The 16,203-nt window shown below is 32.4% G+C and overlaps 3 protein-coding genes across 8 annotated transcripts in view; 1 reads left to right on the top strand and 2 right to left on the bottom strand.

The window, feature by feature from the left end:
* rols (rolling pebbles) overlaps positions 1 to 16,203 on the bottom strand; it is a 163,936-nt gene that overhangs the window by 62,724 nt on the left and 85,009 nt on the right. The gene's annotated exons all lie outside the window — the stretch shown is intronic.
* Positions 1,972 to 3,669, top strand: LOC135843328 (uncharacterized). The gene has a single exon (XM_065361165.1). The coding sequence runs from the start codon at positions 2,215 to 2,217 to the stop codon at positions 3,646 to 3,648; it is 1,434 nt and encodes a 477-aa protein (XP_065217237.1). The 5' UTR covers positions 1,972 to 2,214; the 3' UTR covers positions 3,649 to 3,669.
* On the bottom strand, positions 3,396 to 5,737 carry LOC135843327 (uncharacterized). Its single transcript, XM_065361164.1, has one exon. The coding sequence runs from the start codon at positions 5,576 to 5,578 to the stop codon at positions 4,058 to 4,060; it is 1,521 nt and encodes a 506-aa protein (XP_065217236.1). The 5' UTR covers positions 5,579 to 5,737; the 3' UTR covers positions 3,396 to 4,057.

Below are 16,203 nucleotides of genomic sequence, written 5' to 3'. Positions count from 1 at the left end.
TAAAATACAGGTAATTTTTTGGTAAATTACAGGTATTTTTTGGTAAATTTCAGGTATTTTTTGGTAAATTACTGGTATTTTTTGGTAAATTACAGGTAATTTTTGGTAAATTACGGGTAATTTTAGGTAAATTGTGATGAGCAGGAATGCCTCCACTATGTGTACAGTAGTGCCTATAGTACTTACCATGTATCCTAGTTATTCTTAAAATAACTAGGTATCGTAGATATTAAGATATTACTCGTTTACCGCGTAAACTTCTTTTTTAACGTGTTGAGATTTGAAGGTTACAAGGTGATTTTTACCTATATTTCCCAGGTTCGCATAGGGCTAGTCTCTATGTGAATCCTGGTCGATTCTCACTTGAGTTCTTATCCGCGGCCACGATAGATCTTCTCGTCAATGACCGACTTTATGTCACCTGTGGACTATGTCCACCCTTGCACTTTGATTAACTATTTCTTATTACCCGCTTGTTCGGTTAAATTTGTGTATTATTAACATAAATTTGTGGTTCGTATCAAAGGGACCGACCCTTATTTTGGTATCTTGGATCACTTCTCATCTTCCAGACATGAGAGTGTGATCACCGATCTTGTATCAATGTGCATTCAGAGATTTTATTCATAGTCATCGCCTGGCCTAGTATTGGTGAGCCACCGAAGAGATGACTAACGCGAACAGTTAAGGTAATGGAAAAAGCCTTTCAAATAGGAGTGCGTTCCTCCACCTAGATTAGTTGTAACTTTATCATAACTAATTAAAAGACAGTGAGATGACGCGGTTTCGTCATATTCAACCTCGTTATGTAATTTTACCTTAATCAATAATTGATACTTGTATGATTATTGAGCCTTTAATCTTCTTTAGAGATGCAATATTTTGTTCTGTTGCATTCTCCCTTCTTTAACTATAAGAATAGTGCATCCCTTTATATAGTATTTTCTCATGTAATGTATTTTACGAAATAATACAGGAGTCATTACATGTTCTTTCGAGTATTTCTTTGGTACTGATACTCTCAATTTATAATGTACATACTTGGGTAAAAGAAAGACCAAGAGCCTGTTCCCAGAGCTAGCCAGGTTCTTAGCAATTATTCCTTCCCTAAGGAATAATTCTTGGATTTTTCATATGAGCCGTTAGACGAAGATAATTACCTAACACGTAATTAGCTATTATTCTGACCACTGCCAGTCTTTCCAAACCTAAATATTACAAAATTTTAGGTAATTTTAGGTAAATTTCAGGTAATTTTTGGTAAATTACAGGTAATTTCTGGTAAATTACAGGTAATTTCTGGTAAATTACAGGTAATTTTTGGTAAATTACATGTAATTTTTGGTAAATTACAGGTAATTTCTGGTAAATTAAAGGTAATTTTTGGTAAATTACAAGCAACTGTTGGAAAAATACAAATCATTTTTGATAAAATACCATTTGTAATTTTTGGTAAAATGCAAGTAATTTTTGGTAAATTTCCCATAATTTTTGGTAAGTTACGAGTGATTTTTTGTAAAGTACAAGTAAGTTTTGGTAAATTACCAGCAGGTAATTTTCAGCAAATTATCAGTCGATCATTCTTGGTAAATAACCAGTTGGTAATTTTAAGTAAATTACCAGTTAGTATTTTCTGGTAAATTACCGGTTAGTCATTTTTGAATTATCATTTTGTATTTTTTGATAAATTATGGGTCTGGAAATTTTTGGTAAATTTCCAATCGTATAAAATTTTTCTTTTTCTAAAGACTTGGGAAACTGACCATTTCAAGTATGACTTTGGTCCACCAAACACCCACTTAATTTTTCTCCATTTCAGTACAATGCTCTGCAAAAATTAAAAACACCTCGAATCTCGTTTTGAAAAAAAAATCGAAGTACATACCTACCTAATTATCAAATTGCTAACGAAGATAACCCACATATCGCATTAATTCTTTATCAATTAATAGTAGGTAGGTATGCATATCTTTATTTCAAATGAGTCAAATTATCTACGTATGACTTTCAAATCACCACGTTAAATTCTTAAATGCTGCTATTTTTCAGTGATTTTCAAATACTCGAATTTTTTATTGAAATTTTAATCCTTTAAATTTCGTTTCTATGGCTAATGCACTTGCAAAAACTCATCAAATACCTCAACTTACGTCACATATCGGTAAAACCATGCTGTAAATTATTCGAAACTTATTCGTAAAATTGGCTTTCGCGATGAATATCTATTGCGTACTTTTACACATCGCGAGCGCATCAGCTATATTTTGGCGAGAACCTGCCGGAGACTACTCAAAATTCGATGCCACCTCAACCTTCATCGATAAAACCCTCCTGATAGAGAAGTTCTTCCGCCAACCTTGCAAATACCAAGTGATCACAAGTCCTCCAGGATTTGGTAAGACGACCAATGCTTACATGCTAAGACGTTTCGTTCAAATCGAGGTCGACGAATCGGGCCAAGTTAAAAATAAAACCGATACATCGAGTTATAAAATATTCACCGATAAAAGACTGCAAATTTCCAACCACCCTGATATCATTCAAGAGCATTTGGCCGAATACCCCGTAATTCATTTCGATTACAGCCATGTAACGAAGGAAAACAGCTACAAGACCGAACGTGGTTTGATGAATAAAATATCCAAAACGTTCAAACGATATAAATGGCTTTACACCATTCTGCAAAAACGATACGCTCAACGAAGAGATGAACGAGAGACTGATCTTCACAGAAAAGTACTCGCAATGGGTAAATTGATCAGCGAAAGTCAGCATATCTATATCCATGGAATGCTTTACGCGTTATGCCAATTGGCTGAACTGGTTCACGAATATTTCCAAAAGAAAGTTTTCCTCATCGTAGACGATTACGATTCATTGTGGTACGATGGTCTACGCCATAATGACCCTTTTCAAATGGGATACGCTGATTGGTTACACGATTTGATTAATTTGATGTTCACTCCACAATTCAGCAAATACATCGCTTACGTTTTCATCACCGGTACTCATACGATCAGCTTGAAAAGCGAAGACTTTGTATACAATCGTTTCCTAGATGCTCACCCATTCGTCAATTATTACGGATTTACCAAAGAAGAAGTGTCTCGTTTACTCGACCGACGTCACGTTCCTCAAACCGAAATGCAGCAATTACAAAATCTCTACAACGGTTACACCACCAAATCCACAAAACTGCAAATATTTCAGCCATCTTTAATCATAGAATACCTAATTCCCACCGTCCAACCGTCCGAACCTACCACGTTGAGTGCTACTGAAAAGAAAATGACCCTGAAACCGTGGATCGATGGAGACTCGATGACTCTTTTGAAAATTGCTCTGGTCAATAAAGAAATAAACGAAGAGATCAAGAAATTGGCAGCTAGTGGGAATACAACTTTCAAAATGAGACCAAAAATCAACGAACAAGAATTGCAAGCGTTAAGTTACAATATAAGGGACATAGCCGCAGCCAAAAAGGTTTTAAAACCTCAAGATCAAATTGAAACTTTGACTGTGGATTGGTTCTTCACGTTACTCTTCGAAAATGGATATTTCACGTACACAGACGAGCAGGATTTTTATAAGGTGCCAAATGAAAGAAAAATGAACTCGTTGAAGGCTTTTTCGATTACTACGGTTTGAATAAAATGAATTTCTATCGAATTGGTTTCATTTTTTTCTGATTGTAAAATTTTTGATTTCTTGTGATTGGTTACTTACGTATAAGTCCCCCGCCATTTCTTATCTCCAGCTTGATTCTGCTTTATTCGGATTTTAAAAATTTTTGGAATCAGTTTGAGAAATGATGAAGTCGCAGATTTATTTATTACCATATGAATATTTTTCTTCTTTGAATATAATTGCGAATCAAAAGAAGGAGCAGGAAATCACGAATAAGTAGGTACAAATTTTCAAAAACAATAAAAATGAACTTTTCTGTTTGCACAAAATTATTATTACTCGTGCCTACTTAGATGTCTAGGTACCTATCAATTAAGTAAATACTTAAACAAAACAAGATAATGTCTCAGCTTAAAATTAAAAATAATGATTAAAAATCGAAAACTTGCATCGAACTTTCAGTTGTGTAGTTGAAGTATCGTTCGGCTTTCATGACACTCTCGAGTATTTTATCGACTTTAGCTAATACCTCGATAAAAGCATTCTCTCTACTTCGATTAGGTATTTTGAACCCCCCTGCTTTATCGCTATACGTAAAATATCCATTTTCAAACAACAGAGAAAAAAACCAGTCAACTGTTACATTGAGCAAAGGCTGTTGTACTTTTAAAACATTACTCAAATTTTGTAATTCGCCTGTCCCCTTTTCGTCGCAAAATCGATACAATTCAAAGGTCGTGCTTTTGACGTCCATCAGACGTTTAACTCTTTCATACACCGTACCATCGAATAAAGCTTTCCATTGGCCAATCAACGAACCGCTATCTAACCATAGATATTTCTTATTCTTGTAAGATGAACTTTTATTGCTCGTAGATTTGGTTACGTAGTCGACGATCGAAGACGATTGAAATAATTGCATTTCAGACGTTCTCGTCGAATACCCGTTATGCAGTATTTTCAGATCTGATATGTTTTTCGTATCGATATCATGTTGTTCGAGTAACTCGAGAACTTCATTTTCGCTAAACCCGTAATACCGTGTAAATGGATGATTATCATCTAAGAAGCGATTATAACTTATATTATTACTCATCGCGTGTAAAAATATCGTGTTGGTGCCGGTGATAAAAATATATTCTATGTATTTTTTCATTTCTGGTCCGAAGAGTACGCGAATAATTTCATGCAAGTGTCTGCCAACATCTACGTACCAAAGTTTATCAACGTTATCCCTCAATCCATCGACCCACACCGAGTCGTAGTTATCAATAAAGATGAAAACTTTTCGCCCAAAGTACGAGTACAAAATCTCAGCTAGAATGCTCAAAGTATCCATGCTCGGGACTTGAGACGATGTAGGATCATTTTCATCGATTAAATCACGTATAAAATTTTTTCGTTCTGAAAGCTTCATTTCTATTCCATCTTCTCGAGTAGTCTCGTTGCTGGTGGAATTTGTCAAAAAATGCTCAAAAAGCCACTTATACCGGAGGTACAATTTTTTGAACTTTTTCAACAAATTCATCTCATTTACAACGAAATCTTCGGATTTAATTATGTCATCGAAACTAAAATAAATAGCTGGGTATTCGGCCAAATAATTTTCTATAATTTTAGCGTGTTTGGATATTTTTAGTCGCCTATCGGAGAATAATTTATAGCTGGATGTTCGCGTTTTATTTTTCACTCGACCAAATTCATCTACTTCCAGTTCAACGAATCGTTTCAACATTTTTAAATTGGTAGTTTTGCCAAATCCCAGAGGACTCGTGATTACTTGGTATTTGCACATCTGAGAATGCCGGAAAAACGCTTCGATGAGTAATGTTTTATCAACAAATACACCGGACGATGTATTGAAAATCTCGTGGTCTTTGGTGGCATCGTCCCATAATGCGATTACCGGGCTTACAGTGATTACGAGTAATAAACTCAAACATTTGGTCATTTTAAACGTTCAGTTCGATAGCACCGTATGAAAGTGATTTGCGAAAATATTAGCGAAAAACCAAAAACACTCTGTTTTCATCGAAACTCTTTGTACACGAAATAGAAATACGCGGTCTTTCATCGTGACGAATGCTTTTGAAATATTCGAATCGAATTTTATCAGAGAGATAACAATTTTTCGATTCGATCTCGAGGTTAATTTACCCATATGAATTTCCCCTCTCGCGTTGATTTCAATTTGGAAGAGAGGTTTTTAGGGAAAGAGAGGTGGAACGTACACGGCATAGAGAAAATGTCGACTTTCAAGTCTTTTCCCAATTTTTTTGAGCTATAAATAAATTTGAGGTTTCAGAGAAAACGAAGACGAATCAGTATGAAATATTTTCGTGTTGGCTTTTTCTGAGCTACCTGTTTATAAGATAGTCGAATTTGGTACCCCCTTCCCCCTCCTTTTCTCTCATTTGAAAAACCACATTCAATAAAAATATTCAGATTTTTCAGTTGAAAAAATATCAGTTAAAATCGTCTGAAAAAGATTGGAAAAACATAACTGAATATCACTGGAAAAAATGAGCGAAAATCAAAATAAGAAAACCAATAGAAAAATCAAAAAAAATCAATGAAAAACTGGGAAAAATAGCCAGAAAATCAGTGAAAAATGAAAATTATCTGAAAAAGTTATGCATCAAAAAGTTAGTTAAAGAAAATCAGCGAAATGACATCATAAAAGTGAAAGATCACCAGAAAGTTGATGAAAATTTGCCAGAAAGGGGGGAAAACTTGAGAAAATGTTGCGGAAATCACTGGAAAAACACTAGGTACCTACAAAAATATTACATAGGTATAAGGTACCTAGACGAGTCCACAATTTTTAAAATTTTGGCAAAACTAACCCGATGTTAATGTAAAACCATCCCAAAGAATTTTTGAATCGATCCCACCCCCTACCGCACCCCACCACAGGAAATGTGCCCATACGAGCTCAAAATTCAAAATTCTCACTCTGGAGGAAGTGGTGCAAAAGTTTTGAAACTTTGATGTAATTTACTAAAGATTACCAGTAATTTACCCAAAAATTACCAGTAATTTACCCGAAAATTACCAGTAATTTACCAAAAAAAATGTCCCGAAATTTACCAAAAAATGACTCGAAATTTACTAAAAAAAGATCCGAAATTTACCAAAAAATTACCAGTAATTTACCAAAAAATTACCAGTAATTTACCAAAAAATTACCAGTAATTCACCAAAAAATTACCAGTAATTCACCAAAAAATTACCAGTAATTTACCAAAAAAATGACCCAAAATTTACCAAAAAATGTCCCGAAATTTACCAAAAAATGACTCGAAATTTACTAAAAAAAGATCCGAAATTTACCAAAAAATTACCAGTAATTTACCAAAAAATTACCAGTAATTTACGAAAAAATTACCAGTAATTTACGAAAAAATTACCAGTAATTTACCAAAAAATTACCAGTAATTCACCAAAAAATTACCAGTAATTTACCAAAAAAATGACCCAAAATTTACCAAAAAATGTCCCGAAATTTACCAAGAAATGACTCGAAATTTACTAAAAAAAAAAGACCCGAAATTCACCAAAAATTACCAGTAATTTACCAAGAAATGGCCAGCAATTTACCAAAAAATAACTAAGAATTTACCAAAACATAACCAGAAAGGCAGAAATTTACCAAAAAATTACCAGTAATTTACCAAAAAATTACCAGTAATTTACCAAAAAATTACCAGTAATTTACCAAAACATAACCAGAAAGGCAGAAATTTACCAAAAAATTACCAGTAATTTACCAAAAAGTTACCAGTAATTTACCAAACAATTACCAGTAATTCACCAAAAATTACCAGTAATTCACCAAAAATTACCAGTAATTTACCAAACAATTACCAGTAATTTACCAAAAATCACCAGTTTCTAATTTACTAAGAACTATACCAGTAGTTTAGCAAAAATTATGAATAATTACCAGAAGTTACCAGTAATTTACTAAAAATTACATGATAAGTAGTCAGTAGGTAGGGCACATATGGAATTTTTTTTAAAAAAGGACTTATATTTGGTGGTGTGGTGGGTTTTTGGTGAGGAGGGGGGGGGGGGTGAACATCTCAAAAATTCGTTTTCAGAAATTTACTCACACCCCAAGGTATAACATATATTTTTTGTGGTCCTCAATAATCGGTGCAACATGCTCAAAAAATTCAAAATCTTGCAAAAAAGTGCTTTCATTCATAATTTTTTTACATTTTTGGACTTGTTTGGATTTTCAACGTTAAAATTTTTGGAAAAAATGAAATTTCAACCAAATTAGGCAGGTATGGTATGTAAAAAGAAACGAAAATGACAATTATCCATTTTTGAGCCTCAAACGTAGATAAAAAAAAATTATTGAAGGTCAAACAGCAAGTGAACTGGATTTCATGATAAAAGCATGAAATTTTGCTTGATGCCCAAGACAAGGACCTCCAGGGGCTGGTGGGGGAAGGTCAGAGGGGACCAGCCTCCCATTTTTCGAAATTTTCTTTTGAGGCCTTTTTGGCGTTATTTTCATGTAAGTAATTCGATCCCACCAGAGATTGTACGACTTGTACGAGTCTTCGAAAATTACAACTCTGAGTCTTTCTTTGCGATGAGTCTGCTCTAATTGACATATTAAGATTAATAGCACTAATTGAATAAATTTTATTTGATTGAACGAGACCCGAAAAAAGGAATTGAATGCGGCTCAGACTCGCATAAAACTCGGAGTCTTCTCCTCTAAAGACTCGCCCTCCTCGTTTTGAAATTCCCCCCAACCCCCAAAGAAGAGAAAACCCTCCAATATGAAAATTTTTTGAAAAAAATTCCACATTCGCACCCACCTGGTGACTATTTTTCATGAAAATTTCAAAATTTTTGAAGCACCCCCTGCGGAGAGCAGGAATTTTTCATTTTGAGCACGTATGGGTACATTTTTTCGGGGTTGGGTGAGGTGGGGTGGGGGGGGCGTCAACTCGAAATTTTTTGATTGGAATGGTTTTACACCATAACCAACATTTTGGGTGAGTTTTGTAAAAATTGGAAAAAGTACGAATTTCACTATCTCATCCTGAATGGCTCGTGAAAATCGCTAGAAATTCGATGAAAATAACCTGGAAAAGGTCAGTGACTGATCACTAGAAAATCAACCAAAAACCACGAAAAAAATATAAAAAATTGAGAATCAGTAAAACTTCCAAAAATGTTTGACACGTTTGCAAAAAAAAGAGCAATCTTGGGATTTCAGCCTCCCATGATGGCTCAAGATGGTTTCAGATCCCACCTTCGCAATCTTATCACCCTCTTCAGAAAGGTGTGACCTCAGAAGCTGTCGAATACAAAATGAAATTTTCAAAATAATAGTGTTCAATACGCGTCGTATACTTACAAGATGAATGAAGTAATTTAAGGAAGCAACACAACGAGAAGAATGAAATGATGCGATTTACGTTAAATTACTATAATTATAACGCTCCACTGACAACCAAACCAACCAACGCAAGAAGAGAGGTTATTGATTTATACTCATACACATTGGCCAAGTTCAAGTTCAGGTATACGCAGTACGCACAGTTCCTACGTTGCGTAGCCCATTCGTTAAGGTGGTCTCGAAAGAAGAAGAAAAAAGAGAGAATAATACCAGGTATAAAATTCAGCTCACGAATTCGCCATGTGCGTTGTTGTATGGTAATTAAAAAATTACTTTCAGCGTGACGTTTAAATGCAATACAGGTTAGCGATGCTTATTGAATGACGTGAACGTTTACAGTCGCTAATTACGATACAATTAACGAGGCGTTATTGTGTTTACGTTTCGATCGAACGAAGAATTTTCGCCGAGGTTGCGAATACCGATGCGTTTACTAAAATTTCGGTGTGTGGGTTTTGTGAGCTGGTACTCGTAGATGCGGAAGAATGCTTATGCATTAGACACGAACACGATTATAATGCGAAAGAATGCCATCGCTGTACAGGCATGAAATGAATGCGTTTGAATTACATGGAAGGCTTCGCTGCGCTCCTGGTCGATGTTTTGAAAAATTTAAGCAGCTTCTCGAGCGCGACAACGGCCAAAAATTCAAATTGTCTAGAATTTTGGACCGGAGTCTACTGGTAAATATTCGAGGAATTTCTCTTTCTTGCAGCGAAAAGAATATGTACGAGTGTATAAGATGGCGCATGGGACATGGAAATGTTCTATCGCGTGTACTATGCAGAAACAGAAAAACCGAAGGAAGGAGTCGACGAATTAAAACGCCGTGTCGTGTTTCCTATCGCATCCTCTCATGCTTCGGGATGCGAGTGTGATTATCAATGATGCTGGTGATTTATGGCCTATGATGTTGTGAAGTGTCGCCGAACTGTATGCGTAGGTCTACAAGTAATTACGACGTGCTGTGCGACGATGATTTTTCATTTGGTAGGCAAAATATGGATATTATTTTGATTACAGCCTTCTGTGTTTATTAAACGAATCCGAATCTAGCCTCGCCAAGGTCTATTGTACTGTTTGGAAGTCTGGAAAAGGTACACATTTTGAATTTTAATAAGGGTCATTATTAATGAACGTAAGCAGGCGTTTGGTGTTCCGTGCGATTCTATGTGGTTCATATTTTTATGGAAAGTATACTAATATGGAACCTTTCGTGATCTTTCTTCACACGAGATGAGAACAATTTGAAATTTTTTTTGACTTTCCCTGTATGGTCATATTTTATAATGAAATGATACCTAAAATTTCATGTCTTGATTGATGCATCACTAATTTTTTTGTTGATAAATCACTGAGAAATCACTAGAAAAATCAATAAAAAGGATCTACACCAGGAAAAGTCAGAAGAACTTATTAGAAAATTGATAAAAACTGAAATTACAAAAAAATATGTTTAATTGATTAAACAAAAATCATTGTACTTAATCACTAAATATTTGGCGAATAACACCGGAACAATCAGTAAAAAACATTCAAAAAAAATGTGAAAATGTCATTAAAAAAATTAAAGAAGACTATAATAAAAAAATCAACGAGAATCACATATTCTACAGATTGTCAGGTAATGCATCACTTTGAAAGAATCACGAGAAAAATCAGAAAACATCTGAAGAAAATATCAACGAACATCAATGATTTTCTAGATCACTGAAAATCAAATTAAAAAAACATCGAAAATCACTAGAAAAATCAGTGAAAATTGCTAGAAAATTGATAAAAAAAAAATACTAGAATGTTGCTAAAAAAAAATTAGAAAGCTTGATTGAAAAAAAATCAATGACAGTCACTAGTTTTACAGATTTTCCAGTGATGCATCTCTTTGAAAAAATCTCAAAGAAAATCAATAAATAACTGGGAAATTGATGAAAACCACAAGAAAAAGCGAATAAAAATCACTACAAAAACAGTGAAAATATCACAAAAAAATTGGAAAAGAGTGAAGAAAAAAAATCAACGAAAATCGATATTTTCACACATATATTTTTTAATAATGCCTCAATTTGAAAAAAAATCACAAAAAATCACAAGAAAAATCATTGAAAATCACAAAAAAAAATCAGTGAAAAACTGAAAACTGATGAAGAAAAATATCACCGAGAATCGCTGATTTTCTGTATCACTGAAATCCCTGGAAAATTGATAAAAATCACTATAAAAACAGTGAAAATATTACTAAAAAGTTGGAGAAGACTGAAGAAAAAAAATCAACGAGAATCACTAATTTCACGCACCTATTTTTTAATAATGTCTTACTTTGAAAAAATCACAAAAAAACATCGAAAATCACTTTAAAAAAAAATTAAGAGAAAACTGATGAAAAAAATTAGTAGGTATATTAATGAGAAACGCTCATTTTTTGTATCACTGAAATCCCTAGAAAATTGATAAACAAACATTAGAAAACATGAATAAAAATTACTGTAAAAACAGTGAAATGACTGGAAAAAAAGTAAGTTAAAATTATCAGAAAATTAGTGAAATCGCTAGAAAAAGTTTCATTAATCGATGACCTTTTTTTTTTTTGTAAAAGTCACTAGAAAATCGATAAAAATGACCTGAAGAAGATCAGTAAAAATGATCACTTGAAAATAACCAAACAAAACACTATAGAGAATGAAGGAAAAATCGCGAGAAAAATGTGTTGAAAAACTGAAAAAATCGACGAAAATCGATTCAAAAAATCAGCGAAAAATGTCGGAGAAAAAGCTGAAAAAATTGCCTGAAAATCAGTCGTGAGCACTGAATAATTAAAAAAGGTGAACAAATCACTAGAAAAACATCGAAAAAAATCATCACTGAAAAAAGAGTGAATATCAATCGGAAATTAGTGAAAACAGCTGCAAAATTAGTAAAAATCAGTGAAACATTGGTGAATATTGCAAGAAAAATTATTGAAAATGTGCAAAACCAGTTTTACAGATTTTTTAGTGATGCATCACTTTGAAAAAATCTCAAAGAAAATCAATAAATGACTGAGAAATTGATGAAAACTACAAGAAAAAGCGAATAAAAATCACTACTTACAAAAACAGTGAAAATATCACTAAAAAATTGGATAAGACTGAAGAAGAGAAAAAAATCAACGAGAATCGATATTTTCACTAAAAAAAAAAATCACAAGAAAAATCATTGAAAATCACAAAAAAAAAAAAATAGTGAAAAACTGAAAAGTGATGAAGAAAATATCAACGAGAATCGCTGATTTTCTGTATCACTGAAATCCCTGGAAAAGTGATAAAAATCACTATAAACACAGTGAAAATATTACTAAAAAGTTGGCTAGAAAATTGATAAAAAAACATTAGAAAACGTGAATAAAAATTATACTCTAAAAACAGTGAAATGACTGAAAAAAAGTAAGTAAGTGAAAATTACTAGAAAATTAGTGAAATCGCTAGAAAAAATTTCAAGAATCGGTGACCTTTTTTTGTAAAAATCACTAGAAAATCGATAAAGATGACCAGAAGAAGATCAGTGAATGATCACTTGAAAATATAAGTAAACAAAACATTATAGAGAGAAAAGGAAAAATCGCGAGAAAAATGTGTTGAAAAACTAAAAAAATTGACGAAAATCGATTCAAAAAATCAGCAAAAAATGTAGGAGAAAAAGCAGAAAAATTTACCTGAAAATCAGTCGTGAGCACTGAATTATTAAAAAATGGGAACAAATCACTAGAAAATTAGCCAAAAAAAATCACTGAAAAATGAGTGAAAATCAATCGAAAATTGGTGAAAACAGCTGCAAAATTAGTAAAAATCAGTGAAACATTGGTGAAAATTGCAAGAAAAGCAGTGAAAATGTTCAAACAACAAGTGAAATTTACCAAAAAAAAAATTAGAAAAAAATACCAGAAGAACTCTGAATAATCACTAGAAAATAAACGAAAACGGTTGGAAAGTTGGGGAAAATCTTTAGAATGGTTTTTGAAAAATTCTTGAAAATCTCTGAAAAAAATAATCGTAAAATGAATACATACCTATCTATAATAAATGACTATAGGAAAATAGGCAACTGAAAAATTGCAGAAAAGCTCCGACGAAATACTTGGGCGAAAATTACTTGAAAATCTGAGCTTTTTTGTTTCGACACTTTGACGTTACAAAAAAAAATTATGAGAAGGTTATTGCAAAACAATTTCGCTCAACTTTTTTAGTCATTGAATGTAATTTTGATAGATTGACGTTGAACCAACAAAAAGCAGTCATCTCGAAATTAATGATTGGCGCATTTACATTCCAAAAAAAAAGCATTTAATGTGTAAAAAATTTTCAACGTACTGGGATTGGTAGTTGTATTACATCGATGTTACAGAAGAGTAGGTACTTACCTTATGGTAGAATTGCACATTGGCACATTAACGTTCCAAAAAAAAGTTTTCATATTTTTGAATTTTGAACATTATTGGGTCACAATTTCGAGAAAATTGAGTCAATTTTTTCCACCTGAAATGTCACTAAAAAGAAAGTGAAAATAATCAGGAAGGCCGAAAAAAATCACCAATTTTTTTTTTGAAGAATAAGTACGTGAGAATCGTTAGAAAAAGTTCGTATAAACTATTAAAAAAATTAATAAAAGTCACTAAAATAGTAAAGAACACTGAAAAAAATGGTGAAAAATCGTCATAAAAATTACAAAAAGAGCCATTTTGTAACTGATGAGTGGCGCATTTACATTCCAAAAAAATGCACATTTTTTCAAAATTATTGAATTGCGTTTTTGGAACATTTGTATTAGTAGGTACTCGAATACCAGGTTGGACTTATATTGCCTAATAAAATGTGTATCTATGTAAATTCAAAACGTAGATTTTAATTCAACATAAATATATAAATAGGTAAGTTCCATATACATACACATTTCGACAGGTCATTTTCCTCATCTTATACCACAGCCTATCGCATTCTCTTTCATAGCTCATCTTCTTTCAATATTTCCTCTTTCTCATTATTAGTGTGCGTAGCACACTATTGGTTTCGCTTTGAGAAATTGAAATTTCAATTGCAATGAATGTTCTCTTAAGCTATCCAACTGTTTTTTGTACCTATTGGACACCATTTGAGAATCATTAAGGCGGAGGGTATAGATTTATTTTCATTCAATTCGGATGGGTAATTGCTGAGTAATTGCAATTTTAGTTCATTATTTTAATGCATAAATTCCTAAAAAAGGAGAAAGGGGACTTGTAAACCACCTGCCGCTCATTGTACCCTGCTATACCCCCAGCCATATCCCTTCATCATTTTATAAACAGCTGCGTTGCATTGTACCCTGTTACACCCCCAGTCTGCCAGCTGTGTATTTCAAGTGGGAGTGGCTTGGTGGGGTGTTTACCAAACAAATATATTATTTTAATGCCTTAACCCTCGTAGTGATGTGGTGGCTGAGTGGATAGGGCATGTAGGTAGGAATAGGAAATTTAGGGACCCAGGTTCGAATCCCCGTGAGGTAAGTAGGTAGGTGACAGATTTTTCGTAGGAAAATTGGATAGGTAAATGCTTTGGAGTTACTACCTATGTAGTACAAATGATAATGGGGCAAAAATAAATTGAGTTATGAATTACATCATTTGCTAAATAATGCTGAAATTGAGTTATGAATTATGATATCATTTGCTAACTAAAAATTCATTTCATTAATTTTTTGTTTACCTATAGCCATAAGTATAGTAAGAATTACCTTGACATGAATAATTTTTAACTTTTTACTTATAATTTAAAAATTACTTCAAAATGAGTAATTAAACTAATTTTTGTACAATTGAAACATGAAATTTTTATTATCATGATTTAGTAAAAATTACCTATTAAAACAAAATGATTTTTACTATTGGTACCTATAGCAAAATTTATTAAAATGATAATTTTTACTAAATGATTACAGTAAAAATTATTAAATGGGATCTGGTACTTAATTGTGCTAAATACCAGTATTTAGTTAAATTTTTTTGTAAAAATTACCCATATTTTTTTTCGTGTAATTTAGAGGCAATTCAAATTATTAACATATTTTATGAGATTTAATTCTTAATTTAGAATAAAAAGCAAGTTCTGAAAGTTGGTTTGAAAATTTATAAATTTGAAGACAATGGAAATTCTAAAAAAAATAGCATGAAAATTTGTATTTAGAGACGCTGAGAATTCCAAAAATTGATTAAAAGTTCTGTAAGTTGCAGATAATGTGAACTTGAAAATTATAAAAAATAAGTATTGTAATATTTATGAACAAGATGAGAATTCTGAAAAATTGGAGGCAATGTAAATTCCAAAAATTGAGTAAACGTTTTACAATTTGTGAACAATATGAACTTGAAAATTGAATTTGAAATTTTTTAATTTAAAGACAATAAGAATTCTGAAAAATTATTCAAAATTTGACTATTTAGAGGCAATGTGAATTCTAAAAATTGATTGCAAATTTCCTAACTCAGCAGCAATGCAAAATTCTGAAAATTTATTGAAAACTTTATGAAATTGTAGCAATGGGGAATTCGGGAAATTGATTTGAAATTTTGTAAATTTTAAAACAATGCAAACTATGAAAAACAACTAGAAATTTCTTAATTTAGAAGCAATACAAGCTTATAAATTATTCTGAAATACCTATTGTAATTTGGAAAATATGAAAACACCGAAAAACAATTATTATTTTGAAGCAGTGAGAGTTTCAAAAATACTCATTACTGTGACATGGTTGATTCACTTATGCACTACCTAAGGTAAACCCGGCTAAGATGGCCATGTTTTGCCAAAACCGCTCTGGAGTCAACAGAAATTGTCCGATTCTACTTTTTTTTTTTTTTAAATAAACCTAAGTTATCCCTCTACAACTTCCCTTAATTGAAAAGTGGTTTGGTGAACTTATTCATATGAAAAAAAAAGAAATTCGAAAAGTTGATTTTTGGGCTCTCAAAAAAGTACCCGGGAAAGATGGCCAACCCACCCAGGGTAAGATGGCCATCCCATAAAAGTGATTAAAAATGCAAATAAATTAACAAAATCAAGTTTCGGGGGTTTTTATTACCTATATTTAAATTTAATAACTTGAGAAACTTGCATTTTGTTAATTTATTTGCAATTTTTAATCAT

Source organism: Planococcus citri, chromosome 4 (genome assembly GCF_950023065.1).
Source record: "Planococcus citri chromosome 4, ihPlaCitr1.1, whole genome shotgun sequence".
NCBI classification, from domain to species: Eukaryota; Metazoa; Arthropoda; class Insecta; order Hemiptera; family Pseudococcidae; genus Planococcus; species Planococcus citri.
Note: the sequence above shows the minus strand (reverse complement) of the source record. Positions and strands in the feature narration are given on the sequence as shown.